Source organism: Schistocerca nitens, chromosome 2 (assembly GCF_023898315.1).
Source record: "Schistocerca nitens isolate TAMUIC-IGC-003100 chromosome 2, iqSchNite1.1, whole genome shotgun sequence".
Taxonomy (NCBI): Eukaryota; Metazoa; Arthropoda; class Insecta; order Orthoptera; family Acrididae; genus Schistocerca; species Schistocerca nitens.
The window spans coordinates 842,430,433-842,448,378 of record NC_064615.1 but is presented as its reverse complement, the minus strand read 5'-3'; the positions used below and the strand labels follow the sequence as shown (position 1 = coordinate 842,448,378).

General features: G+C 40.4%; 1 protein-coding gene across 1 annotated transcript; it reads right to left on the bottom strand.

The window, feature by feature from the left end:
- Positions 1-222: 222 nt before the first annotated feature.
- Positions 223-15,953, bottom strand: LOC126237114 (enhancer of split mbeta protein-like). Its single transcript, XM_049946927.1, has 2 exons — positions 15,756-15,953; positions 223-3,836 (listed from the first exon to the last, which is right to left on the bottom strand). Exons 1-2 carry the CDS (start codon positions 15,909-15,911, stop codon positions 3,216-3,218), a joined length of 777 nt encoding a protein of 258 aa, XP_049802884.1. The 5' UTR covers positions 15,912-15,953; the 3' UTR covers positions 223-3,215.
- Between the last annotated feature and the right edge of the window lie 1,993 nt (positions 15,954-17,946).

The following is a 17,946-nucleotide window of genomic DNA, read 5'->3' as shown; positions in this document are numbered from 1 at the left end:
GAAGATCAAAATGTATGTAGCTTTATTACTGTAAAGTAAGAAGAAAATGATTTTTTTTCACAATTCACTACAACTGAAATTTTATATTTACAATTGTGTAGTATCTAATTACATGAAGTCTCCAATGTAAGACTTCTCTCATATGTCAAGGACTTCTCATAAACTTTAATAAATACTACTTAAAGATTTTTATGGGGCTGCCAATAAAACACAGAATTTATTATCATATTTTATTTGTATAATACATCTAGGTGAAACACTCTTGCCGCAAACATAATTCTCTGAGTACTTACAAGTGAACTAATGTAGTACAGAGTTAACTTTCAGGTACTTGGGAGATATCACAGACTTTTCACGAATACCATGGTAGGTTTTAAGTACACTGCATATATTTGCATTACCACATTGATTAAAGGTATGCAACAAAGTACAGTCTTCAACTTACTTCACTATAGCTATTGTAAAATAAAAGATAATAATGTCTTTACAGTAAAGTTGATATTTTCTAACTGGTGCTGTCATTTGAAACTAATGTTACTGTATACCAGGAATAAAATTATGGACTGAAAAATCAGTTGAGTATATTATACATATATAAATCTAACACTGCCTGAGAATATCTGAAATTATGCTCATTTCCACTTTTAAATTGATAGCAAAAAATTTCATATAGAATTTGCTAACAGCATAAGGTAGGTGATATAATTCCTAAACTATCAGCTTGTTGAGCTATTACATGTACAACATTTCCAGAACAATTTTAATGTAGGTCAGTGAAGAGCAAATATTTGAGTTTTTGAGTAAAGGATCCTTTCATTGTGCATAAAATAACGTTTTGAAATATAGTGTTGCTGGTGATGTCATTAAAAATATTGCTCTTATTGGGCATATTTCTTTTGGGCAACATTTAAAAAATATAGTAATACCTCAATATTTAAGTTTAACTCTGATAAATGTGCAGTAACCTTACTGGTAGGGTCTAATAAATAAATAGGATTCCTAAAAAACATTGGTGTGGCATGATATTAAACTATTATAGAATATACTCTTAACACTGAACTAAAATTGAAATAGCCTGTAAGGCTTCTAACTGATAATTAAATTTAACAATGAATATGTTTAAAGCTACAACCAATAATACCTCATAAGCCAATATACAGCTGCTTCAAATAACAGTAACAATCTACACAGTCCACACACAAGACAACAAGGCAGTGGCATCACTGTTACTCTATGTGGCAGGAGCAGTATGAATCCAGAGTGAATCATGTCTTTGACAGGAGATGCACATTATTTCACTAACGTTTGGTAAAATACAAAAATAGTCAGATTATAACTTTTAAAAGCATACACTGATATGACATATTTTAAAATACTTATTCAGTAATATGAACAATTTTGATCAGTAGTAACATGGAATACCTTAGGTCTTGTATTTTCCGAAAATTTCATAACAGAAACAGATGACATAGCACCATATGTCACTGAAATGCTAAACAAAGACCTGCAAATGTGGCTTGAATATGATGTGAAGCTGTAGGATTATAACAGTGGTCTCTTACAGATGAATAGTATGGACGGCAAATCTGTGGCATGAAGCTTACACTTTTATGACTGAATAATCTCAAATTTTGCATCAAAATTGTGTATCCATGTTCATAATGTAAACAAGTCTTACAAAAATATATAAATCTCTCTAAACTTTCTGACAGCAAAGTGTGTTACTCTGCCAGTCATATATTACTGCTCAACCATTGCTGGCATAACTGTATTGCATGTACCTCAAATCTATTTTTCTCCTTCAATCTCTTGTATCATTCTAAGTACTAAATGCTGATAACACAACTCATTCACACAAATCTACTAAGTCAGTTGAAAATAATGAGGCAACCAGTTGCAAAACGAAGTTTTATTAGCCCTTGACCTAGGTTTAGACATTTCTAAAAATATCCTTCTTCAGGAGGAGTGGGCCTCGTTATATGACACGGTGGTACATTAGACTATGTAACAAGACGTACTCCCTCTGAAGACGATATATTCAGATATGCCAAAACCTAGATCAAGGACTAAAAAGCCTTTGTTTTGCGACTGGCTGGCTGATTTTTTTCAACCTCCTCATATTTATACAGGTGCTGATCTGCAGTCATGTTAAAGATTTTGAATCTACTGAGTTGTTTGGGCATCTCAGGAACGGAGGAAATAAAGGAGATATGAAGAAGAGAATCGAGTTTTGTCAAAGATTCGTTTGGTAACCTCGTAAGTGTCACAGACAAGCTCACCCAAGTACAGTGGAAGACGCTAAAATGGAATCATTGTGCATCAAGTCTGTTTTACTGTTAAAATTCTGAGTGTGAACGTCCAAAGAAAAGTCAATCAATATATTACTTCCTCCTGAGCATGAACAGGGAGATTCCAGCTCTCACAAAATCTCTCTTCCCACTTGCCATTCGTTACTGGAAGTGGAAAGGTGGAGGGTAAGGACACAAAGCACCCTCTGCGATGAACGATAAGGGGACTTGTGAAATACACATGTAGATGCAGCTATACACCATTTCTTCATATTAATGCCACTGCTAGACATTACCTCAAAAACTCTCTGCCCAAGTTTTTATAACTATCGTAAATGGGTGTGATGTGTTCTTATGGGATGAACGACTGGACCAAACAGAACAGAAGATTTTTAAATTCTTCATGAGACATACACTTTCTGATATGCACACATGACAGGTGCAGTCATTACTTTATGAATTCATGCTCGTATTGACTATGAGTTATGTCCGTCTTGTGCAAATTTTAAAGCCGTGTATGTAAACAGCATTACCTCAGGCTGATGACGGGCATGTAATTCCAGGACATGTGGTACGTCGTCAGGGATACTCCCCACTGCCCGACAGGGCATCCGCAAATGGCTTCAGAAACACCCGAAAGCGGTACAGGTAAACCGTCCTATGTCAGACAAGAATCCAGCAAACGGCGGAGACCAGCAGATGGTACGAATTTTAATTTCCGGTTTTTGTGCCACTGTCGTCTAGAATATTCATCTCTATATTTGCTTGATACTGTAATGGATAAATCCAAATAACAAGACTTACTCAGTCAATTAGTATAAGCTAAGTAATTTTTAGTTCTAAACTTGTATGTTGAATAACATTCTGTCACGTAGAAAGACCATTGGTATATGCAACTAGCGCCACTAAACCAGTTTCTGTGCTGGCTCACCACGGCCTCCAAACAGACGATGCCTGTGCGTCTTCCGCCTCTTCTTCGGTTATGTCCATACTCTCCGGTTTGTCATGCGTCAGCGGAACTGAAGTGGTCCTGGCGGTTAATACCGGAGTATCGACAGGAGACGGCTGCTGCTGGTGGTGGTGCTGTTGAGTCACCGGAGGTGGGGGTGGAGGCGATGGAGGCGGTGTGTTGGCGGGCTGGTGCACCGGCAGAGGTGGGGGCGGAGAGCCGCCGCCCCCGCGCTGCTCCAGGTGGCGCACACACGCGGCCAGGTGGCGCAGCAGCGCGGCGCCCGTCTCTCCCGCCCCCGACCCCTCCGTCTCCGCCGCCGTCGCCGCCCCCGCCAGGTACTGAGACACCTCGGCCGCGCAGCGCGTGAAGCCGGCTCGGAACCTGTCCGCGTAGGCGAGCTCCGGTGTGAGCGCGAGGGCGTGGTGGCGGCGCAGCTTGTGCAGGTGGCGCACCGTCAGCTCCAGGATGTCGGCCTTCTCCAGCTTGCTCACGTTCTCGCCCTCCGCCTGCAGCGCCACCACCATCAGCTCCTTCAGCTCGTCCAGGCACCTGTTGATGCGAGCGCGCCTCTTTCGCTCCAGCATCGGCTTCATCACCTGCAAAGGCGAAACGACCATGTTTGTTAGCCAACACATCGTGCATATACAACTGTGGCACATGTCTACTGTCGACACACAGTAGCAGATACATATCGACAAACAATCATGGCGGAATTACATGGTATTTCTCATAATACTAGTAACATTATAAAGCGTTTGCATTTCCTATAACTGAAAAATCAGTATTGTTTATTTTAGACAAAGATGAACGGCGGAGGTTCGAGTCCTCCCTCGGGCGTGGGTGTGTGTGTTTGTCCTTAGGATAGCCGGCCGGTGTTGCCGTGCGGTTCTAGGCGCTTCATTCGGGAACCGCGTGACCGCTACGGTCGCAGGTTCGAATCCTGCTTCGGGCATGGATGTGTGATGTCCTTAAGTTAGTTAGGTTTAGTTCTAAGTTCTAGGGGACTGATGATCTCAGATGTTAAGTCCCATAATGCTCAGAGCCATTTGAGCCATTTTGTCCTTAGGATAATTTCGGTTAAGTAGTGTGTAAGCTTAGGGACCGATGACCTTAGCAGTTAAGTCCCATAAGATTTCACACATATTTGAACATTTTTGAACAAAGATGAAAAGTCCAGTTTGTTTTAGAAGAGGAGCAATTCGGCGTTGGAATGAGAGCCACGTTCATTTCCGAAGAGGAAACATTCATTTCCGAGGAGGAAACTTATTTGCTTTTTAAGAGGAGTTTTATTTGCTCTGAATGAGATATGTATTTTTTTTTTCGGAAGAGGTATCATGCTTGTGTTTGGAAAATGAGTTATTTCCTTTTGTTTCGAAGTGGAACCATAGTGGGTACGCTATGTTGCAGAGGAGTGCTACACTTCACGCCTTCACAGTACGTAAAAAAGTTTGAGGATCTACACAGAAAACATCATCTTTGGAGAGAGGCAGGCTGGGCTAGAAGGAGAGATCGGAGGTTCCAATAAGAAAAAAATACAAAATGGCTGATTGAGATGTCCCGAGTTCCACGTCATAAAGTATGGAACAGGAGCTGTTCGTCTGGCCGTACTAACAACATGACAGTTGCTATCGCTTTCCTGTGTTCCCTGTTTTATGAAGTAAAACTCGGAACTTACATTCCACTGGTGAAACAGGGTGGAAGACGATCTTACTTCCCTTAATCTATATTGTATGTCAGAAGATGAAATTACATCATTCCGAAACCGGTTGTAAACAATAAAATATTACTGGTTCAGCAACTGTTCCCGTTTCAACATTCTGCGAAAATTGGAGCCACAATTAGAAGAGGAACAATATGAAATCAGGCCAAAAAGGTCTGCAAGTCAGCAAAAAAATCTCGTGCCCATCTGTTGGTGAGAAATACTGGGAGAAAGTTGACTGTCTGATCGGGCTGTTCTTTCGAGAAGGCTTATGGCACGGTGAAAAGAGGAAAGACATGGAAGTGCCTGAGTAATAGAAGCGTGTCCGAAGATTTGATCGGGAAGACTCAGATGCTGTACAGGTACCGAAAAGCTGTGTGTGATTTGGCAAAAGTCATCCTTTCTGGTTTCAGATCAAAAGTGGAGTTGAACAGACTAGAACTCTGTCGCCATTGTTGTTTGTTGTTTTGGATGACACGATAAAGAACATCAGGAAGTGCCATGCAAAGCTTCATGCCGGGCTGTTACTGCTTATGCCGTGTCCTGTGGGAAATGGTTCAAATGGCTCTGAGCACTATGGGACTTAACATCTGAGGTCATCAGTCCCCTAGAACTTAGAACTACTTAAACCTAACTAACCTAAGGACATCACACACATCCATGCCCGAGGCAGGATTCGAACCTGCGACCGTAGCACTCCCGCGGTTCCGGACTGAGCGCCTATAACCGCACGGCCACCGCGGCCGGCGTCCTGTGGGAAACAGCGCTGAAAGTACAACTGAATCAGGACATAGGGAATTTCTTTAGATTTTTGTGGTGTGGTGATGTCCTTATACAGTACGCCAAGCATCACTGTAGGTTTTCTGGGCTACTAACATAACTCAATTACCTTCGAATTGAGGAGCGAATACAATACAAAATTTATCCGCAGGAGGTGATCTTGATGTTGTTGTGTTGATGATATGACAGGTTTTGTTTCACGAAACGTTTCTTTTCTGTTAACGGGCAGGTTGACCTCCTCACAGACTGTACATTTGCAATGAATAGCTAGCAAAAGCAGTGTGGGGTCTTGAAGTAACAGCAAAACAGCGCATAATCCTTTCGAAACGAAATTGTCTGGATGGCGACGTTTCGAGCATTGTTTCTCACAAGGGTAACAATTTATACTAATCATAATTAATATCAAAATATATCATGGAAATGATCGCTTCCAGTATCTTATGAAGACGACTATGCCAGTAATAAGACGTTATTCAGAAGCATCAAATTGTCATTCCAGCTCAGTTGCAAGAAATAATATATTTTTCGTCAAATAAATGTTTCCTCCTAGTCGTTTACTGAATATTAACAATTTCTCATTATTTATGTCACAAATTCAATTGTAAGTTAATGCTTGTCCCTCACCCTGAAGAGCAGTCGGAATACTCTGAGAGGAATATGTATGATAGAAATGGGTCCATAGGAACTTCCAACGGACTCATTCATTATTTGAATGTCCCTTAGCCACGTCAGCTTGTATCTCGTTTTTCTTTTTTTGTTAACTTTTTGTTCCCACCTCACTAGTGCCCTGTAACGTCATCTCCACTTAGACATGGCAAATGAAATGAGAAAGTATTACAATCGGACCAAATGAAATGAGATGAGAAAGTATTATAATCGGACCAAGTGTTGTGTTATTACAAAACATTTCCCATTTAGCGCCTATCATAGGGGTAAACAGGGAAATGTCACATAAATAACACATATTAAATCACTTTTACGTGATACTCAGTAACGCAAAATGCGGTTGTACACCGAAATAATGTCTCCGTCAACAGGTCGTTGGACACAAACCTTTTGGCGTCGAGCTGTAATCACATGTCACGCTTTACACGAACAGGTTGTTTTACAGTGAGAGAATTTCAGTTTTCCAGATTGTCTGCTAATAGCTTAAATACTACCTTAAATCCAACCTATTCTACGTTTTACACCGAAATAAAGACGTATGTATAATTTATATGAGGAACGTGCTAATATCTTTGTATGTTTACCATTCCTTTGGAAGTCTTCCCGGGAAGCGGATTCAGCGGGGCAGGCATTAAGCTGTCAAAGTGTTTACGGAATGACATAATTTCTGTCTTCACAGCGGAAAAAATTACTGCGAAAAGCTTAAGAGATAACAGCTGTTCATCTGCAGGTGTTGCTGCAGACTTTTTTTAAGTATAGTTATTAAAATAACACCTAAATTTTCCTTCTGTTGAAAGAAGAGGACATCCAGATTATAAAATTGTGAAGACCGTTTGACAGTTTTAAGAGCAGCCAGTAGCTACAAAAAATCGCCAGGTCAATTACTTGGTCGTTCTGTAAATTTAATACGTTTAAGACCGCCAGCAGTAAACCTGGAAGTTAAATTTTTTATGAAGTTTCTGGAAGCCCGTTGAGCAAAATCAACTTTTCGTCTATTGCCGCACAAAAAGATAAGAAGAAAAATATTTGTCTGTGCTATAATAACAACCACATCTTTTATGCGTCACCTGTGCTTATTGTACCACGCATTATTTCGAATTCCTTGTTGTATTTCTCCACTTCCTTTTTATACCAGTCTTCTGTCAGTTTTATACTAGATAGCACTTACTGCTGCATCTAACGTTTGCTGTGGGTAAGCTGATAATGTAGCTTACTCATCCCCTCACTGTTGAGTTCAGACTTGGATGACATACTAAGTACAGCAAGTACTATGGTCTACACTTTGCCGAAAAGAGCTAACACGTGTTCATCACATACCGATGGAGTGGTTACCTGTACGGTAATTTCAGTCAAGAAGGAAACTACCGTCTCTCTCTTTCGCAACAGAGAAGTCGTCGAAGATGTAATAAGAAGATGTTATGAGAAATTATTGATGGAAAGAGTTTCCAAAATATCTGTAAGTGTCATATGAAGTAGCTCTGACATATGTCACGAATATGATAGTTGAGGTTACAGCAGAATGATCGATATTTATGCTCCAGAATTTCAATATAAGAAAGGGTTGGCTACTTCAGTTTATTAAGCTTTCGATGGCCATAGACATTACAGTAAACCTGCTGAACAAAAATGATTAGATATGATCAAGTGTGACCTGCAGTTAAATGCAGCATTAGGTAATGTTATAAAATATTACTATGTGCTGTACGCTGCCGGCCGGAGTGGCCGAGCGGTTCTAGGCGCTCCGGATCCTGCCTCGGGCATGGATGTGTATGATGTCCTTAGGTTAGTCAGGTTTAAGTAGTTCTAAGTCCTAGGGGACTGATGACCTCAGCAGTTAAGTTCCATAGTGCTCAGAGCCATTTGCTGTGCACTTACAAAAAGTGTTAAGGTGGAGTGTGTGTACATGCCACCTCTTTGACACTAGTGGTGTGAATGGAAGCCTGTTGTTCAACAATCCGTGGATATAGAGATCGTAATCGAATGAGCATTTGTTCAGGTGTAATAGTAAACATTTTAATGTCCAACATTAACCATAATTGGGCCATCTCACACAGCAGCTTGATCAGCTAGCTCCACAGAACGTCTGCGTTATTGCAGATTCTTTTGTAATACTTTTACTTTTATCAAAACAATATACCATGAACGTGAAAACAACATATACGGTATGTTGTAGAAGCTATCCTATTGTAGGCCTACATATTCCATAACTCTATGCAACTTTCCTCGCGCTTTGTGACATTTCTTTGTCACTGGTGGAAGAAAAGTATTGTTTCAGCTTGATTATTCACCGCCATATATCACCATTAATTTTGGATGCCTCACCTCCAATGGCTGACTAGTAGCTCTAAATTTTACTCTGCAATCGCTTTCACCTACGCAAGTGACTCTTTGTTTTTTCATCTGACAGTAAGGGAGCACAAGACGAAAAAATGAATAAACTGTATAAGAAAACATATCTACTCTGGCGTGCCAAGGCAAGCGCAGTCTTACACACAGTGTTTTAGACAATATTTGGTCAATATACAGCACCAGTCAAATGGTATGGTAAATATAAGGACCCAGAGAATCTGAAAAGTATAAATTTCGATTTCTACCGTGATGTTAAAAAAAATGGTTCAAATGGCTCTGAGCATTATGGGACTTAACATCTGAGGTCATCAGTCCCTAGAACTTAGAACTGCTTAAACCTAACTAACCTAAGGACATCACACACATCCATGCCCGAGGCAGGATTCGAACCTGCGACCGTAGCGGTCGCGCGGTTCCAGACTGCAGCTCCTAGGACCGCTCGGCCACTCCGGCCGGCTGATGTTAAAACCATGTACATTTTTTTACTTATTACTGAGAGCGCAGAAATGAGGAAACTTAGGTATAGAAAGAAAGTGGACTTCAACTGATCCTTTGCAAAATTTCGTGAAAAAAAGATTTCTGTGAAATTAAGCAGTGAAAGAATTGTCTTCTTTGATTTCTTTGGTTTGCTTCTGCTAGCTAACTGTAGAATTAAAGGTGTATAAAATTCTCCTAGTTGAACTATTTTATTTTATTTTGTTTTCAGTGGGAGTATCTGAGTAACCAACAGGAGAGGGGAGAATGATACCAGAAGAAAATATATCAGATAAATTTCAAACTTCCTCGTTTTTTCAAAGATTACTACGTAAAGTCAGATTTTGTTATTGCGACAACCAACAAAAAGATATTTCTTCCTAGTTGTTTTCGTCTTTTATGGGGTTCGGTGGCTCGGAGGTATGATGAAAATTAGTGCGGCTGTGCAAATTTTGAGATTTTACGTTCTTATGCTTGCAACTTAAGAGGAGGCAAGTTTTGCTCTCCTTTCAGGCAGATGCATGATAAAGACGAAGAGTCGTTTATGTTAGTTGATGTATATAAAATGTTGTCAATGTTTACTAATTTCAATCGACATATTTTACTCAGAGACCAGTAAGATGCAAGTCTACACCTACAAAGGGAAGCGATCCAGAGGAGAGCTTGTGGCAACAATTTAGTTATACGTCTGTTTATCCCCCGTTACATTTCACTGATTTCAGACTAAAGAAAAATACCGATTATTGTTTCTATCAAAGAACATGTATGCACAACCAGTGACGACAACGACAGCAACTGCATTGAAGTAGTTTGTTAAACAGAAGGCCGATGAAGCTGACGCCGACGAAGTTTAACATGGGAAGAAGAAAATAACAACAAAATAAAAATATAATAAAAATGGTAAAGTTCTCGAGTTCGATCCTCAATCAGTCATACAATATTTATCTTTCACTTATTTCTTTCACCTCTAGCACTGTTTATTATAAGAAACATGTCGCGTTTCTCAGGGGTTCGGAGCGTTCGTTAATTTACAGATCTGCCTATAATTAGCTGCTCAAGTCCCTTCGGACATTATGCTTAGTAAAACACTGTTGTATTCAAAGCAACCTTCGGGTTGACGACAGCTTAAACTCTTTTACACTCATTTATACATTTTTCATCGTTCAAACACTGACTTTTTAAAATTTTGAACACAAAAATTTCGTTGATGTGAAATAAGAGTTCGGGTGTACTAAGAACAAGAATCACTTCTCAGAACACATTGTTCACTTACACGACTATGACGTGATTCTAGCTGACATTATCAGGAAGTTTTTCAAGTAAGAGTGTGCATTCAGAACCGTGCTACGAAAAATGGAAACTAAAAGTTTACAACTGGCTGCCTGCAAGATCGGGTGTCTTGAACAACTACGAAGTATGACGCCAAAAGAAAGGTAAAGCTTTGGCATTGTTACGACCTATAGTCTAGAGCAGCTTTTGCAGAAGATACGCTGCTCAAAATCGTTGCCACCGAGATAACCGTTTCAGGAAATTTAGTTACCAGGGACGTGCTTTTTTAAAAAATTGTTCCAAACTTACCACTACCGTCATGGGGCATCTGATAACGATACCCTCACGTATGCCTCGAGAAACAATAGCTTCCGATTTCTAAAACGTCTTATTATTATTGTTATTTAACAGCTGTTACTTTTATTACACTCCCGAAACGCGTCATTCTTCCGTGTAAAACACAAACCGAAAATGAAAACGAGTCCAAGTATTTAAGAAATTACTTCTGAAATATGTGTTAGTGTTCTGTAACAACATTTTCGTAGTCTTTATGGAATACTTCTGGTGTCACAGAATTTTTACCGGCACTGCACGCAAGAAGGCAACACGAGAAATGCCTACAGTCTTCTTTAAGACCCGTTTCAAGCGAAATCAAATTATAGCCGCCTATCTTGACACCACATGTCTTTCGATCCTGTACACATAATGTGTACTTGTCTTGTACAAGTGACACTGCAGTGTGTGGACGGAATAATTTGATGCTTTTACAACATGACTCAGTATAATTCTCAATGAAGGCTTTTGTAGTTATGAGAATTCAATAAATTTAACTACATTTCGTAATATTACCTTAGTATTGTATTTTTAAGGTTTTTTAATTGATACAATGAGTGAGTACATAACAACTGCGTGACCAATGTTTGTGTGTCATGCGTTTTACTTTACAGTCTTTTTTTATCCCGATTTTTATGCCTTTTATTAATCCATACGTATGTTACATTTATTTTAAATACAGACAATTTATGTTGCATAACAGATTAGATTTCTCTTGTAAGCTTGATGATTTTGTAGATATGTACAGGCGCATGAAGGTGGTGTCAATGAGGCAACGAAACTGGAAGCGTAATACAATTATTAAAAAAAATTAAACGGTTTTTGATATCTATTTTCTTCGAACTGGGTGTATGGTTAATGCTGGTAATTTTTTCATGTATCGATATATTTCAGTAACTTCTTTTATGTAACAGTACTTCCTAAGCGGTAGTTGAAAGTTGCTGAAACGAGGTAAACTGGTGGTAAATAGTGATTAAGTGTCCCCTTACACGTTTCCCCCCCCCCCCAAAAAAAAAAAATGCAAAAGCGGCCAAGTTCCCATTGCTTTACCATGTGCATGTCGAGCCATCAGGTCGAATCTGCGTTTTGTTAGCAATTTTAGATTTGGTATTTACCAAATTTTCCACCAATCCTGTGGAAGGTTTAACAGTAAATTATAAGAATTGTCCCAGCAATTTCTGTCAGATGCCGTTAAAGAGCGTAGAATATAAAGTAGTTGTTCCAGTTGCCCGGTGAATAAGAACGTAGCAACAGTATTAATCACAAAGCAAAAGATTCAACTTTTTTTACTAGGTCTAATGAAGAAATGTTGGTATTAGATATGATAAAAAAGTAATTATAACAGCTGAAAGTCATGCCACATAAACACAACACAGCCTATACGACACAAATGCCCTAATGTCAACAACACAATTTAGAAGCTACAAAAAATGTTTAGCATTTCCTCGCGATGACATATTCAAACTGAAAACCATTTATGGTTCCGTTTTGCGAAAGTTTATTTAACAGTCTTGATTATTTATAATATTTACCATTAACCAGCTTCCACCTTTTAAGATCGTGTTAACACCTCTTTATTTACATTGTTACATGTGTAGTTTGCCGTAAACATGTCTGTAACTACTTCCATACAGTTGCTTGGTACTGACGTCATTCTTAGCAAACTGTGTAGTGCCGTTTCGTTAAAACAAATACAGTAGATACTATTGGTTGACTGCTGTCTTAATTTCGTTATGAAATACCTGTCTTCAGACAGATTCAATTTTACCAAAGTAGAGAAATAAATCAGTAGATAAATTCCAAGGATAGTGTTCATCAGAAAATAGTTATATTTGTGGTGGTCATAGTGGTCTTTGTGGGTAATTTAACACAACAAGAGAAAACAATATCAAATGATATTATCGATCGACTATGTTCAAAATAGCGATCTATATTAATTGTCAATGTACAATGACTTTTCAAGAATTTGTTCTTTGATTCACGACTTCCACTATTAAATGTGTTTCCAACGTACTTTTCGCCGAATAAATACCGAAGTACGGAGTGAGCTGCTGTTTGTATCAAACAATTTATATTAGACACTCACATATCGATGATTGTGACGAGAATGTGCTGTCGCTGACTGTCAACTTTCAACTGTCGAAAAAACTTTATGTTCACACATTCGTGGCCCTTTCCAAATATCACTGCAATAGTGGGTGTGTTGAGATCACCAGTGTAATACGAATAGGTTTTAAAGGAGTTAAAAACATCAGATGATCAGTAACTCGCCTTATTGACATACTGAAGCCTCCCGATGATGAATATTCTGGATGAAACCGACAATGGCGTCGAGCAATATGTAATTGTAATTAGTCATGAATTTAGTAGTTAGTAGTTGTTAAACTATATTTCCACACAAAGTCAGAGTACCCTCAAATTGTGTAGAATTATCATTACGAATGTCTTCATTAATTTCACCTTTTAACAAAAAAAATTTATTTAGATTTCCTACTATGGCACCGTTTCGGTACTTATTTTCTAATACTGTCATTTTATACGGTGTCATGTGCTAGAGCATGAGAATAATTATTAATCTATCAAGAGCGTTGTCGTAAAATCACATGCTCTGAAGTGGTTCTGATGCATATCAAAGCACTCGGTAAGATCATACATACGACTGACATGAAGATACTCATTGAACATAACTAGTAGTGGAAACTTCAGCCTTTTTTAAAGCTGCAAAGACAATGTTTTACGTGCAATTTAAAACGAAATGCAGTTACTCTGAACGACCCACTGGAGACTATGGCTTACTGATACAAAAATCCGAGTAAAATATCTTCGAACAATTGACTTTTTTAAAAAAAGAAGTCTTTTTTTAATCTCCAAAAGCTGATAATTGCTAATTATTTACAATACGACCCACAGATCATATCCAGGTATTTCACTTAAATTTTATTTAACAGCTTACACAATAATATCAAAACTGTGGAATCACATAACGTAGAAGTCATATTACACCAGCTGTTAATCAACGACTATTGATATTTATTAACTCAGCTTTAACTTTTTCGTTTAGAAGCGGTGGACATGCTGGCGACTGCACAGCTGATTTATCAGGTTGAAGTAAAGACGTATCATTATTTATTAGCAGATTTTGCCTGTTGAAACATGACGTTTTTCAAATGATTACGAGCTATGGGACACTACCGTCAAGAGATTAGGTTGGTGGAGTTCGGATTAACCCTGTACTTAAACCAGCGGTGTACAATCTGCGGTCCACGGGGCCGTATGCTGCCAAGCCAAGTATCAATGCGTCCCAAGAAGTGTGCATCATACGACTGGCAATAAAAAAAATTCCATAATATTCCGTTGATGTGAAGTTATGATCAACTCAATATTTTCAATTTGTAACTAGCGCTACACGATGCTTTTCGTTCATTGGCCGATCTTTTATTTCCCTAGCGGTTATTGTTAGTGTTAAGTGCGGCCCAAAAGTACTCCCCTTATTCCAATGTGAGTCAGGTAAACTAAAATTGTGGACACCCCTGATTTAAACACTGTCAACAACGTGCAAAAAAGCATCAGTACACATTTTCAGTCAACTTTATTTTTATTTTTAACGGCACCATGCGTTTCGATGGTCATGCTATAAGGTGACAGTGGTAAATATATATACCACTGGTAAGCAGCTGGAATTACCGTGTATACTTAGTTCTCGCCTGATTCACAGGTATGAATGTCTACCATCCCATACGTCATGGCAGACTTAAAAATACATAATAAATTGAGCAGGTTTGTATATTGCTATCCCAAAAGAGCAGATATTGATGAGTACTTCATTTTTCTTCTGAAAAATACCTTTTGTAAACTTACAGGGTTTAGATTATTTTATATCGCTGAAGCTGCTTGTGAAATACATATGTCTTGCGGCACACAGGGTTGCGGCAGTCAGGTCTCGCGTCCATGATCTTTTGTGGCAGCTGTCATCTTTGAAACGTAATATTCACAGAGTTATCGAAACACTCAGAAGTATGTAGCGACAAACACGTGGAGTTCGCCATGACAGAACTCAGCACACGCTTTCGCCCAGATACGCAGTAGGTACACAGTCCACATACTCGCAGAAAAATGTACAAATCAGTGCTCAAAATAATGCTAATGATCCTCCACCGGTGCTAGACGACACAGCGCTGTCTGCCAAACAGACATGAGTATGTAAGCTTGGGCTTCCGCGACCATTGTCACAGTCAACAAAATTCTTTTGGGTCTGTGACGGCAGTGTCATCGTGTAAAGTCTGACATTTCGGCGTCTATTGCAAGTGGCCTTTCTCATAGTGTTTCTCTTGCTAAGCAGGAGGAACACCCTGAGGAAGGCCACTTGCAATAGTGGCCGAAACGTCGGAAGTTTTACACACTGACAATGCTGTCACATACCCAGAAGAATTTTGTTGACTGAGACGTATGTCACAGGCAAATTCGCAGATCTAAATATATCTTAATGTACCTGATGATGATGTCATAACCACCGAAACGCGTAGTAACGTTAGAATAAAGATAAAATTGTCGTAAGCTGTGATATGATATCTAATGAATCGCGGTTCATTACGGAAGACTGAGACGTATGTGACAGGCAAATTCGCAGATCTAAATATATCTTAATCTACCTGATGATGATGTCATAACCACCGAAACACGCAGTGATGTTAGAATAAAGATAAAATTGTCGTAAGCTGTGATATGATATCTAATGAATCGCAGTTCATTACGGAAGACTGAGACGTATGTCACAGGCAAATTCGCAGATCTAAATAAATCTTAATCTACCTGATGATGATGTTATAACCACCGAAACGCGCAGTTATGTTAGAATAAAGATTGGCGTAAGCTCTGATACGGTATCCAATGAATCGCAGTTCATTACGGAAGACGAACATGTCAAAAGAGAGGTGTTGGCACTGACCTTTCTGTACTGGTAAGTCCTGGAGATGGGCTGTTCCTCGTAGTCGGAGGTGGGTGGCGAGGCAGCGGCGTGGTGCAGCATGCCGTGCTGGTGCTGCGCCGCAGCGGCGGCGGCTGCGGGCACGACCAGGAAGGCTTGGCTGGCGTCGGGCCTCATGGCGGCTACTGTGCGGGCAGCGCAGGCGTGCTGACTGCTCGGGCGGCCGCCGGCGTCTGTGTCGGCCCGCGGCGGGCAGCACTGCACGGCTGCGGCTAGGCGGCGTCCCCGCCCCCCGGCCAGGTGTGGCGTGCAGCCACAGGCCAGGAAGAGCCGCCGCCGCCGCCGTGGGAAAGTCGCCGCTCGCCGCGTTCCCACACACACTGCCACCTGTGCCCGCGCTCCCCCCCACCCCCTTTTCCAGCCCCCTGTGGCGCGTTTACGCACACGCGAACGGCAGCGCGTCGCCCCTACACGAGATTCCTCGTGCACACGACAAGGGCGCTCCTATTCCGCCGGCGTGCGTGAGGCAGACAGACCTCCCCTCTCCCCCTCCCCCATCCCTTCCACCCACCCAGAGGCCGCGGGCACGCACTCTGGCAGCACACGACGCGCACGCACCGCGCTCCTTGTTGCGCTTCCTCCGGCTCCGGCTCCCACGTGTATATTCAGTCCCTGCCCTCCGCCCCTCCACTTTCCACATCCAGCGGCCAGCAATGCTCCTCACTCAAACAGCGGCGTGCCCAACACGCGCGTCCTTGCTTGCGCGTGGCCTGCAGCCCGTCTCTTGCAAACTGCCAGGCGGCTACAATTTCGTCCTCGGTTGTCCGCTGGCTGCAGCTGAAGACCGTTTTAACAAAGTTCAACAAACCCATTTAGCCCCGTAATGGCGTATTTTTTGCTTACAAAAAACTAGGTAGAAGATTTTTTTATCTTGGGCATATGGTTGAGAGTATGTTGACTTCAAAATGGTTCAAATGGCTCTGAGCACTGTGGGATTTAACATCTGAGGTCATCAGTCCCCTAGAACTTACTACTTAAACCTAACTAAGCTAAGGACATCACACACATCCATGCCCGAGGCAGGATTCGAACCTGCGACCGTAGTGGTTGCGCGGTTCCAGACTGTAGCGCCTAGAAACGCTCGGCCACACCGGCCGGCTATGTTGACTTCAAGTTTTTGACATCCAAAACCCTCGAGACAACTTTTTGTGGCCAAAAAACGAAGAAATTTTTGCACTTTTTTCAGGGTTTTGCCTATGATACATCCTGCTGAAAATGTTACTATTAACAAAATGGAAGAGCGTTAAATTTTGCGTCAAATGACCTACTAAAATGTCAAAATCGGTGCAGACATTTTGCCCAGTCAGTTGTCAAATTTCATTCATTATTACTAACTTGGTCAAAAATCATCTCCAATGCCTGTAACTCAAAAGCGGCTACTCCAGATGAAAAATGTCAAGTTATCAGAGTCGTAGAGCATGAAGTTTCATGTAACAAAAGCATCTAGTTTTGCAGTTTTAGGCACTATTAAGCGTTCATACACTTGAAAGCCAAAGTATTTCCATTTTTTTTAAGTCGAAGTTGCTCAGTGAAATGAAATTTTGCAAGTCTGGAATCATTAACAGCTTTCTGGCACAGCAAGCGGTGGGTTGTCGGCCAGGAGCAGTACAGCCCTGATGTATTGGCAGAGGTTTGCTAGCCAGTGGCGTGGGTGGCAGCTGTTTACATGCGGTGGTAGAGGTGTCACGGGGGGAGAGAAGTGAGTGAAATATCCTTTTTTTTAATTTTATTCATTCACAGACATTTTTATCCATGTGTATTTTTATTCAATTCTATGCATGTCTTAAACGGTACGAGTGGGTTGCTAAAATGAAAACCAAGTATATAGTAATACAAAAATTTGTACAAATGAACAAATAAAAGTGCTTTACAATATTTAAAAAAAACACGATTTAAATACCAGAAAGATGTAATATGACAATACCATGTGAATCAGTGTAAGAGCGCTTACAGCTCGAAAGTGCGCATGCCCACTCAAAACATTATCCAACGTGTTTTCAGCAAATATTGTGGACAGTAAGTCTCTCAAGGCAATTGCTGTCATTATTATACCGATGCACCCCAAGAAGGACATCAGAACGTGAAACCCACCTAATCATACAGTGACATGTTTTAAATCGCTGCCTTCATTTCTTACAATATCCATTGCCAT

Coding starts and splice junctions, on each gene's coding strand:
- LOC126237114 (XM_049946927.1), bottom strand. CDS start 15,911: ATGAGGCCCGACGCCAGCCAAGCCTTCCTGGTCGTGCCCGCAGCCGCC. Junction 3,837..15,755: donor GGACTTACCAGTACAGAAAG/GTCAGTGCCAAC, acceptor TCGCCTTTGCAG/GTGATGAAGCCGATGCTGGA.